The sequence below is a fragment of the Colossoma macropomum genome, unplaced genomic scaffold (assembly GCF_904425465.1).
Source record: "Colossoma macropomum unplaced genomic scaffold, Colossoma_macropomum, whole genome shotgun sequence".
Lineage (NCBI taxonomy): Eukaryota > Metazoa > Chordata > Actinopteri > Characiformes > Serrasalmidae > Colossoma > Colossoma macropomum.
The window spans coordinates 28090824-28111624 of record NW_023494806.1 but is presented as its reverse complement, the minus strand read 5'-3'; the positions used below and the strand labels follow the sequence as shown (position 1 = coordinate 28111624).

At 37.3% G+C, this 20801-nt stretch overlaps 1 protein-coding gene across 3 annotated transcripts in view; it reads left to right on the top strand.

The window, feature by feature from the left end:
* The first annotated feature begins 302 nt into the window (after nucleotides 1–302).
* The window catches only part of LOC118827599 (tetratricopeptide repeat protein 28-like), a 149041-nt gene continuing 128542 nt past the window's right edge, over nucleotides 303–20801 (top strand). For all 3 annotated transcript variants that reach the window (XM_036599022.1, XM_036599021.1, XM_036599020.1), the window contains exon 1: nucleotides 303–1038. In XM_036599022.1, coding sequence (XP_036454915.1) covers nucleotides 1012–1038 — 27 coding nt within the window. In that variant the 5' untranslated portion in view covers nucleotides 303–1011. The remainder of the gene's footprint in view (nucleotides 1039–20801) is intronic.

Below are 20801 nucleotides of genomic sequence, written 5' to 3'. Positions count from 1 at the left end.
CATTAGGTTTTAATCCTAATTGTTTCTAATGTTCCTTTTTCAGCAGGGTTTTTACATAGTTTAATAGAACCTACGACTGTGTAGCCTATGCACGTTAGAAAATATTGTATGCGGTCACATTTTAAATTGAGGGGGTGTAGGAGACAGTCATAATGGGAATGTTCTTCTAGTAGCCATGCCCGGGTTCTAGCCTAGGTAGTGATTTGTGTAGTATTTTCAGTGCTGCACATGCGTTGGCCCCCATCTGGCTGCAACATAAGCTCACAGCAGTCTGTCAAATCCTAATCGGAACGCCTCACCAAGCACGAAGGGGAAGTCTTTATACTACGTTTGTGTACTTTGTTGCGACTTCCAGGATAGCCTCCCACCGTTGTGCACATTTACCTCGTTTTCTCTCCGCTCGTAACAGCCATCTGTCGTACTTAAGCTAAAATTTTCTCGATGACAGTTCGACTAACAAATCACCATTTTTTCAATCCTCGTTTTTTCAAGAACTACCGCAGTCGAAGGAACTATTTTCTCTTGTTTAAAACAGTTTCACTCTGGTAATGCAAATTCTCATGGGACCATTTTTTTGCAGAGAAAAGTACAGGGCGAGTGTATTTGAAACAGGCATACTTTGATTTCTTGTAAGCCAGCGATGACGAAGTTTTAATCCAAGTACAAAAACGACGTGCGTTGCTGCAAATGATTAAGGGGAACTTCACTGTGTCATGAACCTCACAGACAGGCACGGATACGTTCTGCGTAGCAGCATACTGAGTGGCTGAACTGTAAAACTAACTGTTTTGTTCATTGTCTTCGTTGGGTTATCGAGGAAGTATCGCAGTCGAGCAGTCCGTGGGTCTGGCTGCATTCGGCTCGTCGTTCAGCCCTGCGCGCTCTGCCTGAGAGGAATTATGCTACAAAACTGAGGAAAGTCCAAAAACAGAATGACTTGCTGCGACTTCTGCAAACCTTCCATTTCTTGGTGCACACTATCTTAATGTTTCACATTTTTGACTTACAAATATGATGAAATGGCAGCCCCGGAAGAAGGTAAGAAATGTCATATAGATTTTTTTTCTTCCTTTCAGACGTTTTCAGAATTTAGCAAGGTGACCTAGATCCTTATGGTAGCATAAACAGCTATGTATCTCTGCCTTGGATTCTCCGTGTACCGCAGCCTTTGGTCAAAATGAAGCCTAGAAGTTAATGGTTTGAGAGCTTCAGATTATATGTTTTGTGGTAGATTCGTGTTGGCAAGTTCGGAGAGGGTCCTTTTACATTAATCTGGCCCGTTTTTTGAAAATACTAACATGAAATCATTTAAGCTACTGTGGCTAATTTATATCAGATTTGTGTTGACGCTTCATATTGTGATGTGCATTATTAAAAGCTGAATGATAGAGATAAGCATGGTCCAAGATCAGCAGAGATTTCCTTGTATTTATCCTGCTGCAATCTATGAACTCAATAGCGGACCAATAACACTGTTCTAATCGGAGTCGTGGCTTTTTTCTTACTGAACTATGGGAATTATGATGTAAACGCTATTTGTAATCGTCTTCTTCGTTATACACAGTTCACCCAAAACGCGTTCATCAAGGCGTTGCAGAGGCAGTTCAGCGAAGCATATCTGGCTACAATTAGGGTGTCCAGTTTATCCGTTCTGCAGATGTCCTGAAATGATAAATCAGCGGTAGATGCATGCGTGTGAAATTGTGGGGACGCATGACACATTTTACGCTCTGCTTTTCCAAGGCTGCCGCTCTGGTGACAACGCTACGCTGCAGGTTAGCCAGGCGTGCCGCAGGAATTAATGACACGTACTATAACATAAAGTGGGGGCGGGTAGACACGCGGATAAGAATTGTGACATTGGCAGGACCACATGTGAAGCCAGGTCTTTTTTTGAGGCAGAAGATTGGCGTTAGGCGAGTAGAAAAATACGATATTAAACCTACAGATATTCCACGTAATAATCCACGTAACTAGGAGCCACGACGCAATCTCTGTTCCTGTGTCGATTCCAACTTGAGGCCAGTGTTTTTAGGTGGGGAGTGCCTCATGCAACGCACTCAATAACGTTTAGCCTGGATCATGTGGGTAGAGTAGGAAAATGTACCCCTCCAAACATTAAAACTACAACTCCTCCCCTAATAAACTGTGGAGAGTCGAAATATATAGAAAGGTGAATGCTATTAAATATTTGTGAGAATATACATTATAATCCTTATTGGTAAACAAATTGGCTAAATATTTTTTATCACCCCTACCACATTTCTTTCTTGGTCTCTCCCTCATATTACGTCACTCGGCGGTTGCATTCAAGGTAGGAGCTGGCTCTAAGTTAACCTGTGAAGTAACTTAGGCTGTGTGTAGAAACCCTGAGTCTTTGTTTTTTTTTTCTCCAGTAATCCTTCTTCTTTTCTCTGTGACCTGAAAACCAGTTTAATGGTATTATCTTACCGGCTGTGCGAATATCGAAGGAGACGAGAGAAGTCGCTTTAAACACATGCCAAAGCAGCTTCGAACTGAGGATACATGAACATATGCTACCCAGGAGGGCTTTTACAGATTTGAAAGTGGCATCACTGCATGCACGACCTCAGAGGATGTACAAACACGGAGCAATTCAGCTACCATGCTGAAAAAAAAAACAGAACATACACAAAAAAACAGCATAGATCAGGATGCATTCCATGCTTTTCTAAGCTGGTTTATGCTGGTCACTTGGCATGGTCATTCTTTGTTTTACTTGTGTTTATATATTTTCTGTATGGTGCATTTTGTACTTGGTGTAAAATAAAGATAGAGAGTAGAAAACCACACAAATGTGAATTGGTTGGATCTATGTAGTAGCTGTGGTTGTATGCAGCAATGTTAGGGTTGTGCTTTCAAACAAGCTTTCTGATTAGCTCAGTTCATCAAAATTTAAGATCAAATTGCAATGAAATGCTGTTAGTTTAACTCTCTTATGTCCTATAAACATTTATATAGCCCAGATAAATTAGTTTATCAGTGTTAAATGTTCACTAAGAACATATAAATAAAAATATGCAGTCACAGTCTAGGCCAGTGGTCTGCAGCTCTTGTCCTGGCTCTGTCTTGCATATTTGAGTGTTTTCTTTCTACCTGCCAACTCAGTAATGGCTTGTTAAGTAGATGTTTAGTTAGATCAGGTGTATCAGAGCCAGGGAAAACACCAAACCACCTTGTCCTAAAAAAAAGAAAGCTTAGTCATCAGAGTGTTTGCACCAAGAGGTGCGTTCCAAGTCTGTGCTTGAGATTTTTCTTTTTGCTAGTGGATATATAGTTGGCATAGAACTCTATGAAAAAAATCAAGAGTGTTACTAACAAACATTTTTGTAAAAACTTCTGCAGTGTTGCCAGACCCTGGAATTAAGTTGCTGTGTAACACAAAAGAGGAGAAACACCCCCAAACACTCACACAGTGCATAATCCAAAAACATTGTCAATGCCACTGTTCAATAATAATGAGATCAGTCAAAAATATTTCATCACTGTAGGTTTGTAATTTTCTTTTAGTTCAAATGCATATGATTTGCAAAACATTTTTGGTTATCTGTTATTGTGTAATCAAACATCTTTAAGGGGTAGCATAACTTCAGACTGACTCACCAAAGAAGTTTAAAAGCCTTTATTCTTGCAGTGTAGGCCTATAGAAATTCCTCTATAGAAAGGAGTTTATATAGGCCTACACTGATAGTGTCACATGCTTTATGTAACCTTTGTCATATACTACGAAGTCCCTGTCCATTTCTGTGATCAGTCCTCAGTTGTTTTAGGGCAAAGTAAGGAGTAGATTATGGTTAAGCGTTAAGCCATCTGAAGACAATATTTACTCTTGGCCCAATATTTACTCTTGGCCTGAGACATCTGTATTATGTCTTGTCTCTCTCAGAACATGTTATACTGTAAAAACTAGCATTGACAAATGAAAAAATTTGTCAAAATGAATTTTTTCTTGTCTTTGAACAGGGTATGAGAAAGATTTTGTAACAGTTGACATGACATTGAAGATTAACAGGGCTGATCCTGGGATACATTCAGCACATTTAGGAAGCAGATAGTGGGTTTATGTTTGTGTGCCTCCACAGAAGCAGTTAGGAACAGAAGCTCTGTCAAATAAAAGTTAGCTTTATGACTGAGGTGCATCCATAAAATGCCTGTACAACTCATATTTTGGATAGCGGTTATAATAGTGCCATAATTTCTGTGAGCTTACAGATGTGTACAGTTAACCTTGAAAAAAGTTAACATACTGAGCATGATCTTGTAGTACATAACCAAAGTGCAGGTGCTGCCAACATGTCTCAGTGATGTTATCTTCTTAAACGGTTCCATACAACCTCATTTATCTCAGTCTACAAAGCACATTTCTCATCCTGTGGGTCAGAGCCAGGTTTATGGTAAACGGCTTAAGTGGAAATTGAACGTTCCTGTTTCGTTTTTTTTTTTCTTCCCCTTTTGTATTCCTGCCAGATGCTGGAGTAAATATCTCCCTCTTGACTCCTAGGCAGATGTTTGGAAGCTGCAGTTGTCTGGTGAAGAGAGTGGGTGATTTGTGAATCTCAAGCTTTCTTATCAAACCCAGGTGTTATGTCCTCATGCCTAACCTTCTTCTGCAAGTCTTGACCTCAGGGAGAAGCCTTAGCTCAGTGCATACTTTCTTTTGATTTGCCATTTATTTATGAAGTACTCATGTACTAGTAAGTGGCTAGCAGGCCCGCAGGCAGCTTGTCGATCCAGAAGATTTCCGCTAGCCAGCAACTGTTCTCCCATTATGGGTGTGAGAGACTGGGGGAGGACATTAGGGGAAACATTCTAATGGCATGCAGTGTAATAAGTCTGGTCTTTTGAAGCTGCCACTAGGAGAAGTTCAAGCCCTTAGGGAATGTAGTTACTAAAACCAGTTAGACGTATGGTACTTTCTATGACCTTTGTTTGCTAAGCTTGTTATAGTTAGTCATGCAAGTATGTGAAGAAATATATGAAAGCCTTTTTCTCTGAGTTGAATAAGTTTTGTTAGATAGGTAAATTATAATCCAAAGTGGTTGGATATATGACAGAATAAGATTGAGTTAGCAAAACATAAACAGTGCCTTCAGGGGATTTTGTTTCAAATCCAAAATACAGAGAAATATCCTCTATTTAAATAGATTACACATATCACAGATGTCTTGTAAGCACAGACTGATACATGAATAGCAAGTATGACTTAATATGTTAGGTATAAGGAGGCAGCACATAACTGAAAGATAATGTAGTTTACTAGATGTGAACACAGCTGTATATGAAATGTAAAAACATTTAGATAAGACATGTAGGACTGCTTATTACTGTCACTGATATTAGTATGTGAGTAATCTACTGGCTATTTTGATGATTAAATGATCAGTTTTCTTTAACAGAAAAGGCTAGACAATAATGCTGAAAAATAACATGCCATGCATATTATACTTTGTTGGAAATGGACAAACAAAGAAGCCTTTAGAAAGACATAATTAAAAAAATAAAACGATGTGACTAAAATCCATGTAAATGGGTCTGTCAATCTCTGTTTCTTACTGTAAAAGAGACCAGTAGGAAAATTGAAAATATGCATCATCATGATGCAAATTTACCCCTAATTAGTGCCTATTCATTGAGAAGGTAAATTTCAATCAGTGTGTAAATAATCAGTTTATTCAGTTTATCTTGATAGCCCTAGACATGTATGCACAGACTCACTCAAACAAGCAGCCAGTATATGGGAGGCAAATCTGGCCAAAAAAGAAATTTAAATTAAAACAATAAAATGTCATTTAATATTTCATGGTCATATCTAAAATGGGAAAAGCTGATAGAGAAAAGAAAATCCATGCTTCACTTTGGTTTTGCCTTTTCTTCATGAAATGCATAATATATGTCAAAACTAAAATCAAAATGCAATGTTTACATTGTTAGGCTGCAATAATAGGCTGCATACCTGGCAAAATGAAAATGCAAAATGGATAAATCAACAGCAAAGTGACAGTTTGCGATTCAGTTTTCGGCGTGAACGCATTTTAAGTGTCAGAATAAAAAACGAAAACGAACTTAGGCGCCGTCTGCTGGTAATTAACTTTTCATTTCCCACTTTGCTTTTTTGATTTCAAGTTGTCCAACATGCAAATATATGTTAATTAACACTAGGCAGGGCTACGGTGTATATTTTAAGACATTTACATTTTATTGTTTTAATTTTAATTTCTTTTTTTTGACTGGATTTGCCTTCCATAGCAAGTATTTCAGGATGGAATAAGTTAACTGTAAGAGACGTACAGGCTGCCATAGTTGCAGCGAGGGTAATTAATAGGAACAAGAGAGAGTGGTGGTACCTGCTGTTCCTCATGCAGCCTGGTATTTATGACCCAGGAGCAAGAGCAACACAGGGTGGACCCCTGGTGTATCCTTAGGGAGCTTGCTTACAGGAAATTTATGTGCTCTTCTCCTTTCCTTGCACTGCTAATCCCATCCCCCCATCCCCAGAGACTGCTGGGACAGAGCAGTAGCCATGTGCGAATCTATAATGGTGTAAGAAGATAGTGTGTAGGTGTGTGCACACTTGTAACTTCTGTGCTAATTCATAGTCATTTAGGGGTAAGGGTCTATATGTTTGACCTGTTTGGTATGTGGTAATGTGTAGAGGTGTGCAGCCTTTGTCAAGAAAATCTGTTGTTCATTTATGTGTGTGTGTTTGTGTGTCTGTATGTACTGCAAGGTGACATGAGTTTTGTGTGTTGGTGTTGTATGGGGCTGTACAGGTGACTTGAAGTCAGTCTGTATGTAATAGTGTGTTTCTTCTCTGAGCTGTATAGCCTTCACTTTGCAGTCCCTGGCCACTGGAGTTGTGTAGACATGCTTGGTGGCTTCTGTGGGAGACCAGTACTATCAAGTCAAATGGGTAAAAATGGGGACAGTGCTTCATATCCCATTTTTCTTCTCACCTACACCTGGTGGATCAGGAAAACATCAGCACAGATCTTAGTGTGTAACAAAGAGAAGGGGAGGTGAGTGGTGTGTGTACATGTAAGTGTATGTACATGTAAATTAGGGCTGTCATGATTACTTGATTACTTGAAACTCGATTACTCAATTAAGATGCCATTGAATAAAATTGGCATTCTTGATGAATCATTACTTAGCAATTTGAATGGTATAAAATGATATTTTAAATTCTGTTACTCTTTTCCCTTACTGTACAAAAACAGAGCCTTATATATCATAATGAAAGAATTAATCAGATTTAGTCCTGTAACAAATCTGGCCTAAAGTAGCAAGCACTTGCATTGTCTCATGTCATGTTGTTAGCTGTAGCATAGTAGAGTGTTTGAGTAGTTTATGTGAGCCCACTTTTAGATGTCCATCTTAATTAAAGTGCTTTAGTTAAAAAAAAAATCAGATCAGTATTCACAGTGGTAATGTGCCATCTTTTTAAAAAAATTTTTGCAAGTAAGTATGTTGTTTTATTCTTTGCTGCTGTGAAACTTGATTGCCTGGACTTAAGCACACTACCAAGGATGCATTGCTAAGGACGGGGCTGAGAAAAGCTCCAAACACCATAAAACAGCCTCAATATGAGCTTCTTGTCATTTCAACACCAATCAATTGACTTTGTTTTCTCAGACATGAGTTATCCACACTTGTGTTTATTGTTACACTTCTGTCAGCAGAACACCAGTTAGTTGCAGTCGAAACTGATACTGTGTGGCACTGATTGGACATTAGGTTAGCTAGCCGCCTACACATCCAAGCACCACAGAACAGGTTTAATTTCACCTTTCTATCCCTTCAACACCAGTAAGTTGTCATGTCCTCAGATTTGAGTCATTGTTATCTAAACCTGTACCAGGGCTTCAGTTAGCCAGAATCAAACTTGATAACCAGCTCCTCTCTCCTAGTTAACAGCACTGTTCACCATTTAATAGTGGTTAGATAGATGGTTTGACATTTATTGAATGATGGACTGAAAAGCATGAGCATTTACTTATTTGGTGACCATGTAAGCCAACTAAACCTTTTATGTAATTGTTTTTGAAATCAAAGATGAGATTGTACCAAAGCCACGTAAACAATTTTGATGTTGCTTACAATGCTTAATGCATCTTTATATGTATTAGGCTATGCATGGTTTGGTGTTGTTTATTTACATGATTAATTGTCGTAATAATCTGTAGATTACTACTAATATAATCAACAGTGACAACCCTAATGTGTATATGTGTAAGGCTCTGCAGATTGTTGGATTACACTGACAGACTCTGTGCTTTGTGTGCAGATATATCATGTGTGAGTTGATTAAGGTTGACCCACAAGGGAATATTCTGAAATGGGATCGATATGCTGACTCAACCGTAGCCTAGCTCTCTAATCAATGGACTGGAAAAGGCATAAAACAATAGTGGGTCAGTCCAGTGTGAGTGAATGAGAGAAGTTAAAATGATGTGACACAATAAGGTGGTCAACACACTTGGATTTTATTCAGGAAACGGTCATTTTTATGTGGATTTTATGTGTATAAATTACTGACATATTAGCTCAAATAAAAAATAAATGATTTTTCCATGTTTACATGGTCCATGAACGCTAAAGCATCTTTGTGACATAATTTAACATCCTCTTAGACAACGACTTTTGAAGACACTAATTCAGGGCCTGCTACTACTCCTTTGATTGTATACATTAAATGACAGGTAGTAAAATTGGTAGGGAAATAACCCACCCCATTATACACACTTACATACTAGATGCTATACAATTCCACAAATTTTATCAGCTGTTTTTCACAGATGGCACAGAGGCGTACTGAGTGTTATTTTTTTATATTGAAAGTACAATGTGTATTATCCTATATATATAGTTTTTTATGTCTTCTTATGCTATCTTCGCTTTGGTATTTTGATCATAATAACTAAGCTGGCCCTAATTCAGCTCCCTAAACCTGAGACCTATTTTACTCTTTGTCATGTTAGGAATTGTGCTTTGAGGGCCAATTACAGATACGGATTTAAAATGCAGATGGATATCAATAAGTTTGGCATAGCAATAAATTGCCTTGCCAGAGCAGTACATCTCTCTCTATGTTATTGATGGGTATGAGAGGATGGTACAGGCTGGGGTTCACATGCCTTGTAATGCTGAACTTTTCTGGGATTAATTTCAGCCACTGTATGGCTTAAGATTTTGGCTTTTACCCACTTCAATATAATAATAATAATAATAATAATAATAATAATACCTTTTTTGTATGTTAAATTGTCATAGTTATATAAATATCTAAAACAAAAGCCAATTCATAAGGCCTAATATGGTCAAAATAGACTTCTTTGAGCATCTTTCTGTAGGAAGGAAAACTTAAAAAAAGCAATCTCTCTTTAGTATCTCTTAGACAGCGAGATGGAAAGACAAAGGAGACTTTTGCTTACATTTCCTGATACTCAAATATTTCTCCAGAGCTTTGTTCCCCTTCAAAGTCACTTACTGTGCTCAGATTTGCCAATGTAATAACACTCACGTTTATCTGCAGCTAAACTAAACACAAGACTTTGAATACAAACTCAACGTCCAATGTCCATGCCTTCTCGGTTTTAGTGATGTGAATAACTATAATAATTTAATCTGGACCACATATATCTCACGTCTAATGCTATTTTTTGCTGCTGATAAAAATGAACCTGAGATTTCCCCCTATTTTCTTATGTAAGACTGTGTGACAGAGATTCCTATTTTGGCTAAATTAGGTGTATCCTTTAACCAAGCAGGGCAGTGGAAATAAGTGATTTGTTTTCCTCCTATATACAAGCCCACACACACTATGGAAGTGTTTGAAATATCATTACGGCAATATATCATGGATAACCTCTGAGATACACATATCGATTATAGTGATGCCTTTTTGCACGTCACGCGTTCTAGAGAAAGTTGTTCTGCACATGATTCAGTGAATGTCCTTTATTGACTGCTGTTAATGCATGTATACTCCTTGTTAATTGTGTACTTGAGTTAGTTTAACTCTTACAGATATAATTCACAGTTTGCAACCTGCTGTGTTTAGCACTTAGTCTTAGCATTCTATTTGAGCTGTTTCATTTCATAGCACTCTTAATTACTAAGAAGATGATGTTACTGTGATGTATGTAATCAGGTCAGGTGTTTATAAACATTTTGTTGCTCACTGCAAGCATATGTCCCTACATACTGACCAATGCCTGCTGCCTTTGTGTTTACCAATTAAGAAAATTCAGTCATGTGCCTCCTTGTGCTCTGACAGCATGCATCATACACTATATGGACAAAAGCTTGGCATCGTGCTTGGTGATGGAAGGCTTGCATGCAGCTGCTCAGCCATAGAAACCCATGCCATGAAGGTCCTGGCGCAGTTTTTGTGCTGATTTTAGTGCCAGAGGAGGTTTGGAAATCTGCAGATATTGAGTCAGCAGAGCGTTGGTGATTTTTATGCACTATGTGCCTTAGCACTCGGCAACCACTCTCTGTAACATTACGTGGTCTGACACTTTGTGGCTGAGTTGCTGTGGTTTCTAAACGCTTCCAATTGATCGTGGTGTATCTAGAAGGAAAGAAATTTTGTGACTTGTTGCAACAGTGGCATCCGGTTACAGTACCACGATTGAATTCAGTGGGCTCTTTAGAATGACCCATTCTTTCACAAGTGTGTAAAGGCAGACTACACCTGTGGCAATTGGACTGATTAAAACACCTGAATTTAATGATAAAGAGGTCTGTCCCAATACTTTTGTCCATATAGAGTACCTATAATATAGTCTTAGAAGTCCCCTCAACATTATTTGTGCATCGTCATGATTATTGTATTTTGCTAAACGTTTTAAGGTAGTTATTTTTTCAATATTATAGTATTTTTAAACAATTTTCAATGCAAATGTATAAAAAATATACGTATTTTGTATTAAGTTGCTGCCAATAGCCAGTCTTACCCCACACACAAACACATGCTCACACATAGACCTTACTGTGATGACCATATGGCTATATATCTGGGTTTGCTTGATGAAGTGTTAATTATTTTTGACTGAACAAGAACAGGACCATAAGGGTGGGGTTGAGTTTGGTGGAGCAGGAGACATTTCACTTTTCAGTTATATTTCTGTCAGAGTAATCTATGGCCCTCTCAGCTCAGGCACATACATATTTGATGCATGTCCACAACATCCAGAATACTGCTGCATAACAAGCCTGATATTGAGGAGGAGAGTACACGTGCTGTAGCTCATCATTATTTTATATGTCAGTCTTCCCATGTGTCTGGTTTAATAAGAGTCTTTCTCTAGCTTTCTCTACCTCTCTCTTGAGAAATGCATGCAAACAGCATACCTGTGAAGCCACAAATAAAAACAGTACCTGTATCTATGTATTTATGTTGTAAATTTGGGAGATTTTAAGGCGGGTGTTTCTTTGTACCCTACACATTTTACTGCTAACTCTAAAAGGCAGCTGGATAGACAAAAAGCTCATGAGAAATTTGCAAAGGATGTCATCAGCTTCCCTTTTACAAACATAATCTTGGTTCTCTGACAGCATGAGTAACACCATGGTTACAGCCATCCATGTAGGACTTAGATACCCTTATTTCGTTATAATGTACCTGCTCTGCTGGCCTGGCGGTATATATAACTGGTCAACCAGTTAACCAGTTAAACAAATATGATTTATTTCAGGGCCAATGTAGATACTGATTATTATTAATCAAGGATACAGATAACTAATATTTGGGGCCGACATTCATTTACCAAAAATGATATGTTTGTAGTGTTAAAATTTTAAACAACGCAACTCTTACTCACAAGTTACATTAATATTAGAACTATAAGAATTAGAACTATTAGAATTATAAAAAAAGTACTTTAGACAGTACAGTACTGGGCTTTAGACAGTACAGGCTCCAAAAATTTTAAGTTAAACATTTTACGGTTATCTTTAAGATAATAAACAGATTAATAACTTAAATAGCTCTCAGTGACTTTCAAGTCAATGATGTTTGTAAGAAAAAAGGGAGCTCAAAAAATTCAAAAACTTTGAATTCAAAAATTTATGCAAATATATTTACACAGATTTTTATATAAAACAAATATGCAGTATGAGTCACTGACAGTGTTGAAAGGGCACACATCAGGAGCAGAGCTTGACTTTTCAGTATATGGACGCCACCGAGAACCTGGATACAGACTAAAAACTGTATAAAGCCTGCATTAACCAAATACATAGAACTGTAAATGTATAACAGTAAAAATACAACAGTAAGCATCTGATCAGTCATACATTAAAAATTGTAGTTCAACCAAAAATGTATTATATGTGATAACAAGAAGTAGTTGGATGTGTTGAATGCATCAAATGTCTTCTGATTGACTCTTGAAAATGCACTGCATGATTTCTTGGAAACGTCCGTTAAGCCTAAGTAGAGCAGTGTACTCTTTGGAAGTAGTGAGCTGCAGCTGTCTGTACTTTGTGACAACTGAAAAGAAAATGACCAGAAATCATGTATAACTTATTTTCTTCTTATTTTTATTATGTTTATATTTATTAAACTAAAAATCTGTTGAGTACATTTTTAGAAGTGCCTGTCAGATAGCAACATTAGTTACCAGGTGTCACCCATAGCCTAAAATTTATGGTTTAGAATATAATTAACCTAGTTTAATCACTATTTTGGAGATAAAGGAAATACAGGAAATCTAGCCTGCCTAATGCAGGTTTCACTTAAATACTGGACAGTTACTCTGCCGCACGTCATTTTTAAGTTCACTGGCCTAATCCGTATTAGGTTATGAAGTATGAAGTTCTTTTGTCACATGCCTGCTGTACCCAGACTAAACAGAGATCACCTCACATTAATAAAGAGACATCAGGGCATCATTCTAACAGAGTTTAAACAGTGTTAAAATGTAATATTCACATCATCATTCGGTCTGAATGTATAAAAAAAAAACTGTACAGTTACCACGTCTGGATTGACACTTAAAAATGCATTTGTAAAAGTACATTTACAGATAATACTACATCATCAGAGCCTTTTTTCAGTCAGTTCATCACAGAACTCTGCCTAACTTTCTCTCTCTTTTCAGGGAGATGATGGGCAGGAGGTCTGTCACAAAAAATTAAATTGAATGAGTAATCAATAATTTTGACTGTTAATCAAAGAATCTTTTTTTTAATATATACTTAATTAAACAGTAACTCTGCACAGCCTTTCAGTCTTATATAATCGCAGTACTTATACTTAAGTCAGGATTTTCAGTACTCTTTCAGTACCCTCTGCATATGTTTGTGTTTTTCTTGCTCTAGCTATTTACTTCTGTAAATCCAATTACAGTAAAACTCTTTTTATCACTCTAAATTTATCATGGCCAAATCCATGATAAATTTGGTTGAATGAACTTTCACCTATTGCTCATGTAATCTACTCTCTTTTATGTAGGTCTGTGTAGGTTTTATGTGGGACACACTGCAAAATATAAAAATGTCACAATTTTTAATTTGCCTGATGCATTCATGTCCTCCTTAAGAAGCTTAGACAGAATGACAGAGCATATGACTTCTGTGCATTGCTGTGTCTCTTGGTCAGTGTTAGAATTACTTCAAAATGTCAGTCTTTTTTTTCATTTTTTTTTTTTTTATATTTTAAGTAATTGAGCAGAGCGTGTTAAAATGAGAGAAGTCACTGATTCAGAGGAGTGAGCGTGCTTGCCTTTCTGTGTTATCCAACTTCAAAGCATCAGCTGAGATAATTAGACCAGCCAAGGAGTTTTTTAGATCCTAACTTTCTAACTTCACGTGAAGTGAAAAGTACAACACATCAATAGACATGAGATTCATCTTCTTCAAGATTCAAGATGCAGACAAGTATACATTGCGTTCATGATAATGTGAGTGATCTTAAAACAGTATCTGAGATATTGTATGTTAGGGGTGTATGTTATGGAGCTTTCATTGCAATGTCTTATTATTTAAGGAAACTCTGGGGACAATGTAATTGTGGTCATGTTTGCCCATAACTAGCACAAAAAAAAGTAATGTATTTTGTTTTTTTGCCAAAATATTAATATTTCTATTCTTTAAGAGGTTATCAGGGAATTGCTAATTTTAGGGTCTTTGTGATGTGTTCCTATTTGTCTCTGTTTAATTCAACAATATTTTACATGCGTCTGTTTTATTAAATTGCTTCCTTCTCTCCTCTTTCCTCTTCATTAACCATCTACAAAAATATATTTTCTCGCTTCCACTTCAGCATCTAGTACATTTTAACACATGCCTCATTAGCTATCGGAAAGCTGTGTCTCAATCAAGTTTAAGTGCTTCCTTATTCGGGAAAACTAATATCAGAGGCTCTCTTTTTTGTGCCTGCTGTCTGGCTCAGTAAGTGACAGGAATTCCTGGGAGAATTTCTGGAGAGGATCTGGACTTGTGTCTTAAGCTGCTGTAGCTGAAGAGGGAGGGCAGATTAGTGTTTGTGTTAATTACCATCTGCCTTCATCTCTTTAGCCTTCTGTCTTTATCTCTTTCAAAGTCATCTCATTTAGGTTGTGACCCTCATTTATTGAACAAGTATGCGACTGCCCATCAGGCGAAAGATGCCCTCTCTGAAGCCTCATCAAGGCACTAACAGCTCTGGATCACAGAGTGCATTGTTGAGTGATCACTTGCATTGTTGAGGGATGGAGGTCATTGACTGTACATGTGTTTTTCCTCTTTTGTACAAGGAACAGTTTTTCATGCTGGTAATCATGCTCTGAATGCTCATGTTGTCCTTCTGAAGCTTGTAGAGGCACCAGTATGAAGCACCTTCAAAGGCTCATTGCTAACAACACACTCCTTTCCTGTACTGGCTTTGTGAATTTCTTGCAGCTGTTGTCATTTTACGCGTGTGATGCAAAGTGATCAAGGGTATTCTGCCCCACCTGATGTATCATGAAATAGAATTTATGCATTTGATGCATTTTTCAGTTATCTTTGGAGATCAGGGCCAGCTTTTCTAAAAGTAATCATTAGATTGTAAAGTGGGTTTTACTACTCTCTCTAAACAGATAACAGATCTGAACATCTTAATTGGTATTTCTGTCTTTGTCTCCAAGATATATACCCAGTTTTACACACTGCTCTTTCCTGACTGACCTCCTTATCTTCCTCTTCCATCTTTCTCCCTTTGCTATTACTTTTTCTTCTATCCTTTTTTGTTCTTCCAGGCCTACCTCCCTCCCTCTCTCTCTCTCTCTCTCTCTCTCTCTCTCTCTCTCTCTCTTTCTTTCTCTCTCTCTCTCATAACGAAGCTCAACTGCAGACGGCTTACGAAAAGCTTTTTTTTTTTACAAGATGAAACAGCTAATTGTTTCTGGGAGAAGAAGTGTCAGAATTGGCCCATTGTTTTGGGAATGTTCAAATCCATAAAGGCATAAAATTAGAGCCACACAGATCATGAAATGTGTTCAGAGACCTTTGTGAGAGGTTGGAGTAAATTTTCAAAGCTTACCTAAATAATATTTAGTGACGTTAATCCATTGATTGAAGTCGTAAGTCTTTCTTGTTAAGAGAAGGATTCGTGAATTTAGATCTATTGCCAATGATTGGAGATGATTGATTGAGTTATTCTGCACACAAGACACTATTGTTTCAGTCACTCTCCCAACCTTGTTGTGGAAGGAGAGCTTGACTTGAAACTGTAATGTGATACTATTTGTAATTAGGATGATAAAAGAGTAAAAACATTCAGTAATTTGGTTTTATGCACAAAGCCATATTTTGCATTCTGTCAGTTTCTTTTAGAGAATTTTTTATTTTACTTTTATTTTTTTCCAGAATTGCAGAAGAGACGGCACTCAGCCCAGCCCAAATCATCACCACTCTGATGCTGATATCTCAGTGCTCCTCAGGGAGTCGACCAATTACTGTCACTTTTCTGTCGTCACAAGCGTCCCTCTACCAAATGCTCCTCCATTAGGAAGGAACCATTATCCCCTCTTTTCGAGCTTAACTAAATTTGTCAAGATCATGACAGCACATCGTGCCAAATCACCCGCAATTCAAAGACTCCCCTTCATGGTGGCAGAAGGAGTTTCAAACAAAAGAGGAAAAGGATAAAGAAGATGCTATATTCTTTCTTTGATTTATTTTCTCTATGCCCCCTTCCCTTCTTTTCAACATAACTGTCTTTTCCAGATGCTTTTGCTAATTGATCTTCCCTCCACTTCTACCTCATTCTCTTTTTTTTTCTTCTAAAAATCTCCCCCCGCACAACCTCTCCCTCTCCCTGGTCTTTTCTGTCTCCTGTCCCTGCTTGTTCCATTTCATGTCAGGCCCAAAACTGCCAACACTTGTGTAAATAGCTTGGTTAATCTACTCTTTTATTAATTTGTGTATATGAATACTGCATGACTGCCTCATCTGAGTAACACCAGATTACTGCAGCACTTTCATACTCCTTTGCTTAATTGAAATTCAGTAAAACTGACTATAGCCTGTAACTTCTAAAAGCTTCTCTCTTGGTCAATGACAGTACCTCCTATCCCATCGTTTTTAACCAGTCACTGTCAAAGTACAGTCTTCATGGAGAGTAAAGAAAAGAGTGCAAATGAGATATAAGAGTAAGAAAATGAGGTTAAATGTAGAGGAAGTCAGAAGGCTTAATATGCAAACCTATCAGAGCCTCACAGACTTGGCTTGAATCAAAGGGACAGGCCTCCTTTTTTCGCTGGGGAAGTGTAATTGGAGCTCAGTGCCAGGGTGTAGATAGGGTGGCCTTACAATTATAGTGCAGATGATTTTTTTGAAAGCAGCCATGGTGGAAAGGGAAACCAGTGAGAGACTGATAAAATGGAAGTTGTTCACCTAACCTGAAGAGAGGTCATGGTGGGTTGTAAGACACTTGCCTACTTTTATATGGGCTAAGCTATCATCACAAGTGTAAAGAATGAACACCTGAAGTGACTGTGTTTTATTATATAAAAATGACTACAGTTTCTGCTATTCCCTCTCATTTTAATTTGAATCCCAAACCTATTAAAATTTCATCACAAAACACATACTAATTCTTGATGGAGTTCTCTAGAATGACATGGTTGTATAGTGTAATGGGTAACACCTCTGCCTTACATGCTGTAGATTGGGGTTCGATCCCCTGCCTGGGCAAGCACCCTCCACAGTAAGAGTCCTTGAGCAAGTCTCCTAACACTACCTTAGCCTACCTCTGTAAATGATCAAATTGTAAGTCACTCTGAAAAAGAGTGTCTGCCAAATCCCATAAATGTATAGAGATATCTGCTGTGTTCTTTGCATAATTCTAAAGGTGGGCAAATTTATTTCCATGTTACAGTTAAGTTGAATTTTTGAAAATACATCTAAATAGTTCATTTTCTGCTCAAACATTTTTTGCTTTAAAACTCTTGATGAAGTATATGAACTGAGGCACTGTGCCACAAGATATGAATACATGCAGCAACATTGCATTAAACATCCAAATCATTCTGAATAAATAGAAATTGCCACATCTACTCCTTCCTTATGCGCATGGAATTATGATGCACGTGGTGTACTAAGTGGTTCTTTTGGAATTAGAATTGCATGCTGGCATCTCCTGAAGTGCCTGTTTAAATAGAGTCAGAGAGCAGCAGCCTGAACATTAGGCACCACGGTCCATTGCGTGTTTACTGATTGGGTTATTCAAAACAGCACTTGTGTCCCTGCTCTAAACACACAAACATGCCAAAAAGGACACCTGCTCTGTTAACCCTCTGTGTCTGTGGTGTGTGTGTGCGCATGTGTGCACTTGAGAGAGATGAATGTCCCTGTTAAATTCTGCAGCCTTCCTGGATCAGACTTTCTGATGAGTGTGTGAGTATATGTCTGATTAATGACCTTTTGTTAAATCAGCATATTTTCCCTTTAGGACAGGTGCATGTGTGTGTACACATGAATCCATACGTAGGTCAAAAATAACGCTAAAAAATATATTGTTGCATTCTGCCTTGTTTCTTCCTCCAGATGCCCCACACAGTGTAAATCTTTCATGCTGCTGCTGTTGCCAAACAAAAAACCTCAAACTGATCTAAATGCTACAGAATGTTTCTCCCCAAGATCTGTCCCTCAAAATATGTGCCCTGCCTCATCTGCATGTACCATGGTCATTCAAAGGTATGACAGATAATTTAATCTGAAATTTGCTAAGTGGCTTGCACTTTTTCCATTTTGCACTCTGATTATTATTCATGTAGACTGTACTGCTTGCTGTTTCATAATGTCTGAGGGCAAAAATCTATAATAAAGCAGTAATATATGATGTGTTCTGTGATGCTGATTACATCTGACATTCAGCTCAGAATTCTAAAAGTCTTACATTTGTTAGTGAATGGTGTATGGCAATACTCATCCCTGCTCATGTACTCTCTGTCAGATGTCAGAATGTCAGAATGCTGTCTTTAATGGTGGTGGTTGTTAGAGATCACCTGCTACTTGTCCGCATTAAATATTTATTGTGGGCCTGCATACAGTAGTTTGAGTGTCTGCTTTGCTTTGGCTTGACTTGTGTTAAGGGACTATGCTACAGAATGAAAGTGATGAAAATGCGCATTTATTGATTGCAAAAGCCTTTGCCCCAGCTCTCTTTATTTATATGCATTTGTTTTAACATACATGTGATTACATACTGATTACATCAGATTGTGCTACATGTAAACAATATACATATATATGATTTATAAAGGTAATTTATTTTTAATCTACATTTCATTCTTGTGGTCTGTTAAATATTATAAAAAATTTCTACAAAATATTAGCTTACATGACTCACGATGTTTGTCTGATTCTAGATGACTCGATGATTTATTATACAATGGACAGCATTTTACATTTTATATTTCGCAGAGGCATCTGGTTGGTTGTGGCGGGCTCCACATAAATTACCTGAATGGTTCATTGTATATGTGTATATATACTATACATATAACATTGTATAGTAACCTTGTCTTGTTGTTTTCACATACCAAGTTGCTTTGTGTTACCAGACAGAGATTACACTTTATGCATCTCATGGCACTTCTTATTACTAGTGTTTTAGTACTCTGGTCCGTTCTTGCTTTTGAGAAGATAAATTAATCATCACGGTTTCATCTCATTCTCAACATCATTTGGACTATATCTTGTCTTGGTCTTGGGATAAGGTGGACTTGAGACGAGATCAATGCAGCGTCTCTGTCTGAGGTAATTGGAAACAGAACTTTTTTCTATCATTGCTCTTGAACAGATAAAAAATAAACCATTACTTTTTCTTCATGTTTAATTAAAATCTGTTTTTGCTGGTTAAGGATCTAATTAATCCTTTTCATGGTGGCTTAACTGGGTATTATTTGTTTGTTGATGTTCATTGGTTCCAATATTCAGACATCCTCTGAGGGCAGATCATAATGTTGTTATTGCTGTGTTTTTATTATTATTTTTTTTAATAAACATAGATGTATGTTGTTTGGTTTATATGCAGTTGGATTTATTTGGTGGCTTCTAAATATGTTTTAGAGAAGAAGGAGCAGAGAATAACCATCCTATCATTTGCTTTCAAAAGTTACAATGCAAAGTTAGAATAAGGCTATAATCTAACAACAATTGATACTATTTTCAAGTTATATATTACATAATGTAATATTTTACAGAATACATTATAAAATATAATATTACTTATTAATGTATATCAAGTATAATGAATGATAATGGATGTAAAATGAACTATGAATTATTTTCTGGGTTTTTTTCTGCTTTCTTCACTTTATTTTTATAGTTTGAAAAAAAAAATCTTAATCTGGTCTTGACTTTCCACTGCTGGTGCCGGCCTGTACTCGGACTCGACTACTAACAAAGTCTTGGTCTTGACTCGAACCTACCTCTAGTGGTTTTAGCTACAGCACTAGCGATTACTGATCTTGTCCTCTTTCTAAATTTCAATCAACCAGTGGACCAGTTTGACCAGTTTAAACAACCAGTGGACAAATTAAAGCACTTTAAACTTATGAGCAGATGTCCAGCTGCTGTTTTTGTTGTTTATTGAAGTAGAACCTTTTCCACAGGCTAAATAATGCTACAGCACAGTACTGTAGCACAAGCTTAAAAGCCCTGTTTTCACAGCATGATTTGGTCATTAGCTACAGGATCACAAAATGTTTGTTATCTCCTTAGAGAAAAGTAATTTGTGTTCTGTTTTCTATTTCTGAATGTATTTCAGGGCTGTTTGGGTTTTGAGATGTTGGATTGGAACTTACATGAAATTTTTGTATGATTCTGTCATCCCTTTACAAGTCCCCTTTCACTCACTATCTGTGATAAATAAAAATGGGCAAATATAAAATATAAAAATGTGAGAATGGACACAGATACTGCCGACATGCAAAGTGACAAAATCCCCTTGAGTGGGAGGGTAACCTATTGGTCATGTTATGGCTGCGCTGTCTAACTTTAATCCGATTGGTGGGTTGGGGGCAGGGCCAGCCACTTGGTCAAATTAGCTTGTTAGACATCTGTTAAGTCTTTTGCAGTATTTTTAGTATAAAGCTGAAAGCTACTAAGCTGTAATGCAGTACATCTAACCGTATGATGAATAACCAAGTATGATGAATATATCAAAGTACATATTTCATGTACTTTAAAAGCGTGAAAAAAGTTTTCTTGTCTTACACTGACACTTGGCAATTGTAATAAGACTTCTGTTTCTTGAAGGAAAAAAAAAATCCTGTAGAGCTGTGAAGAAGTTTAATGACTAAGGA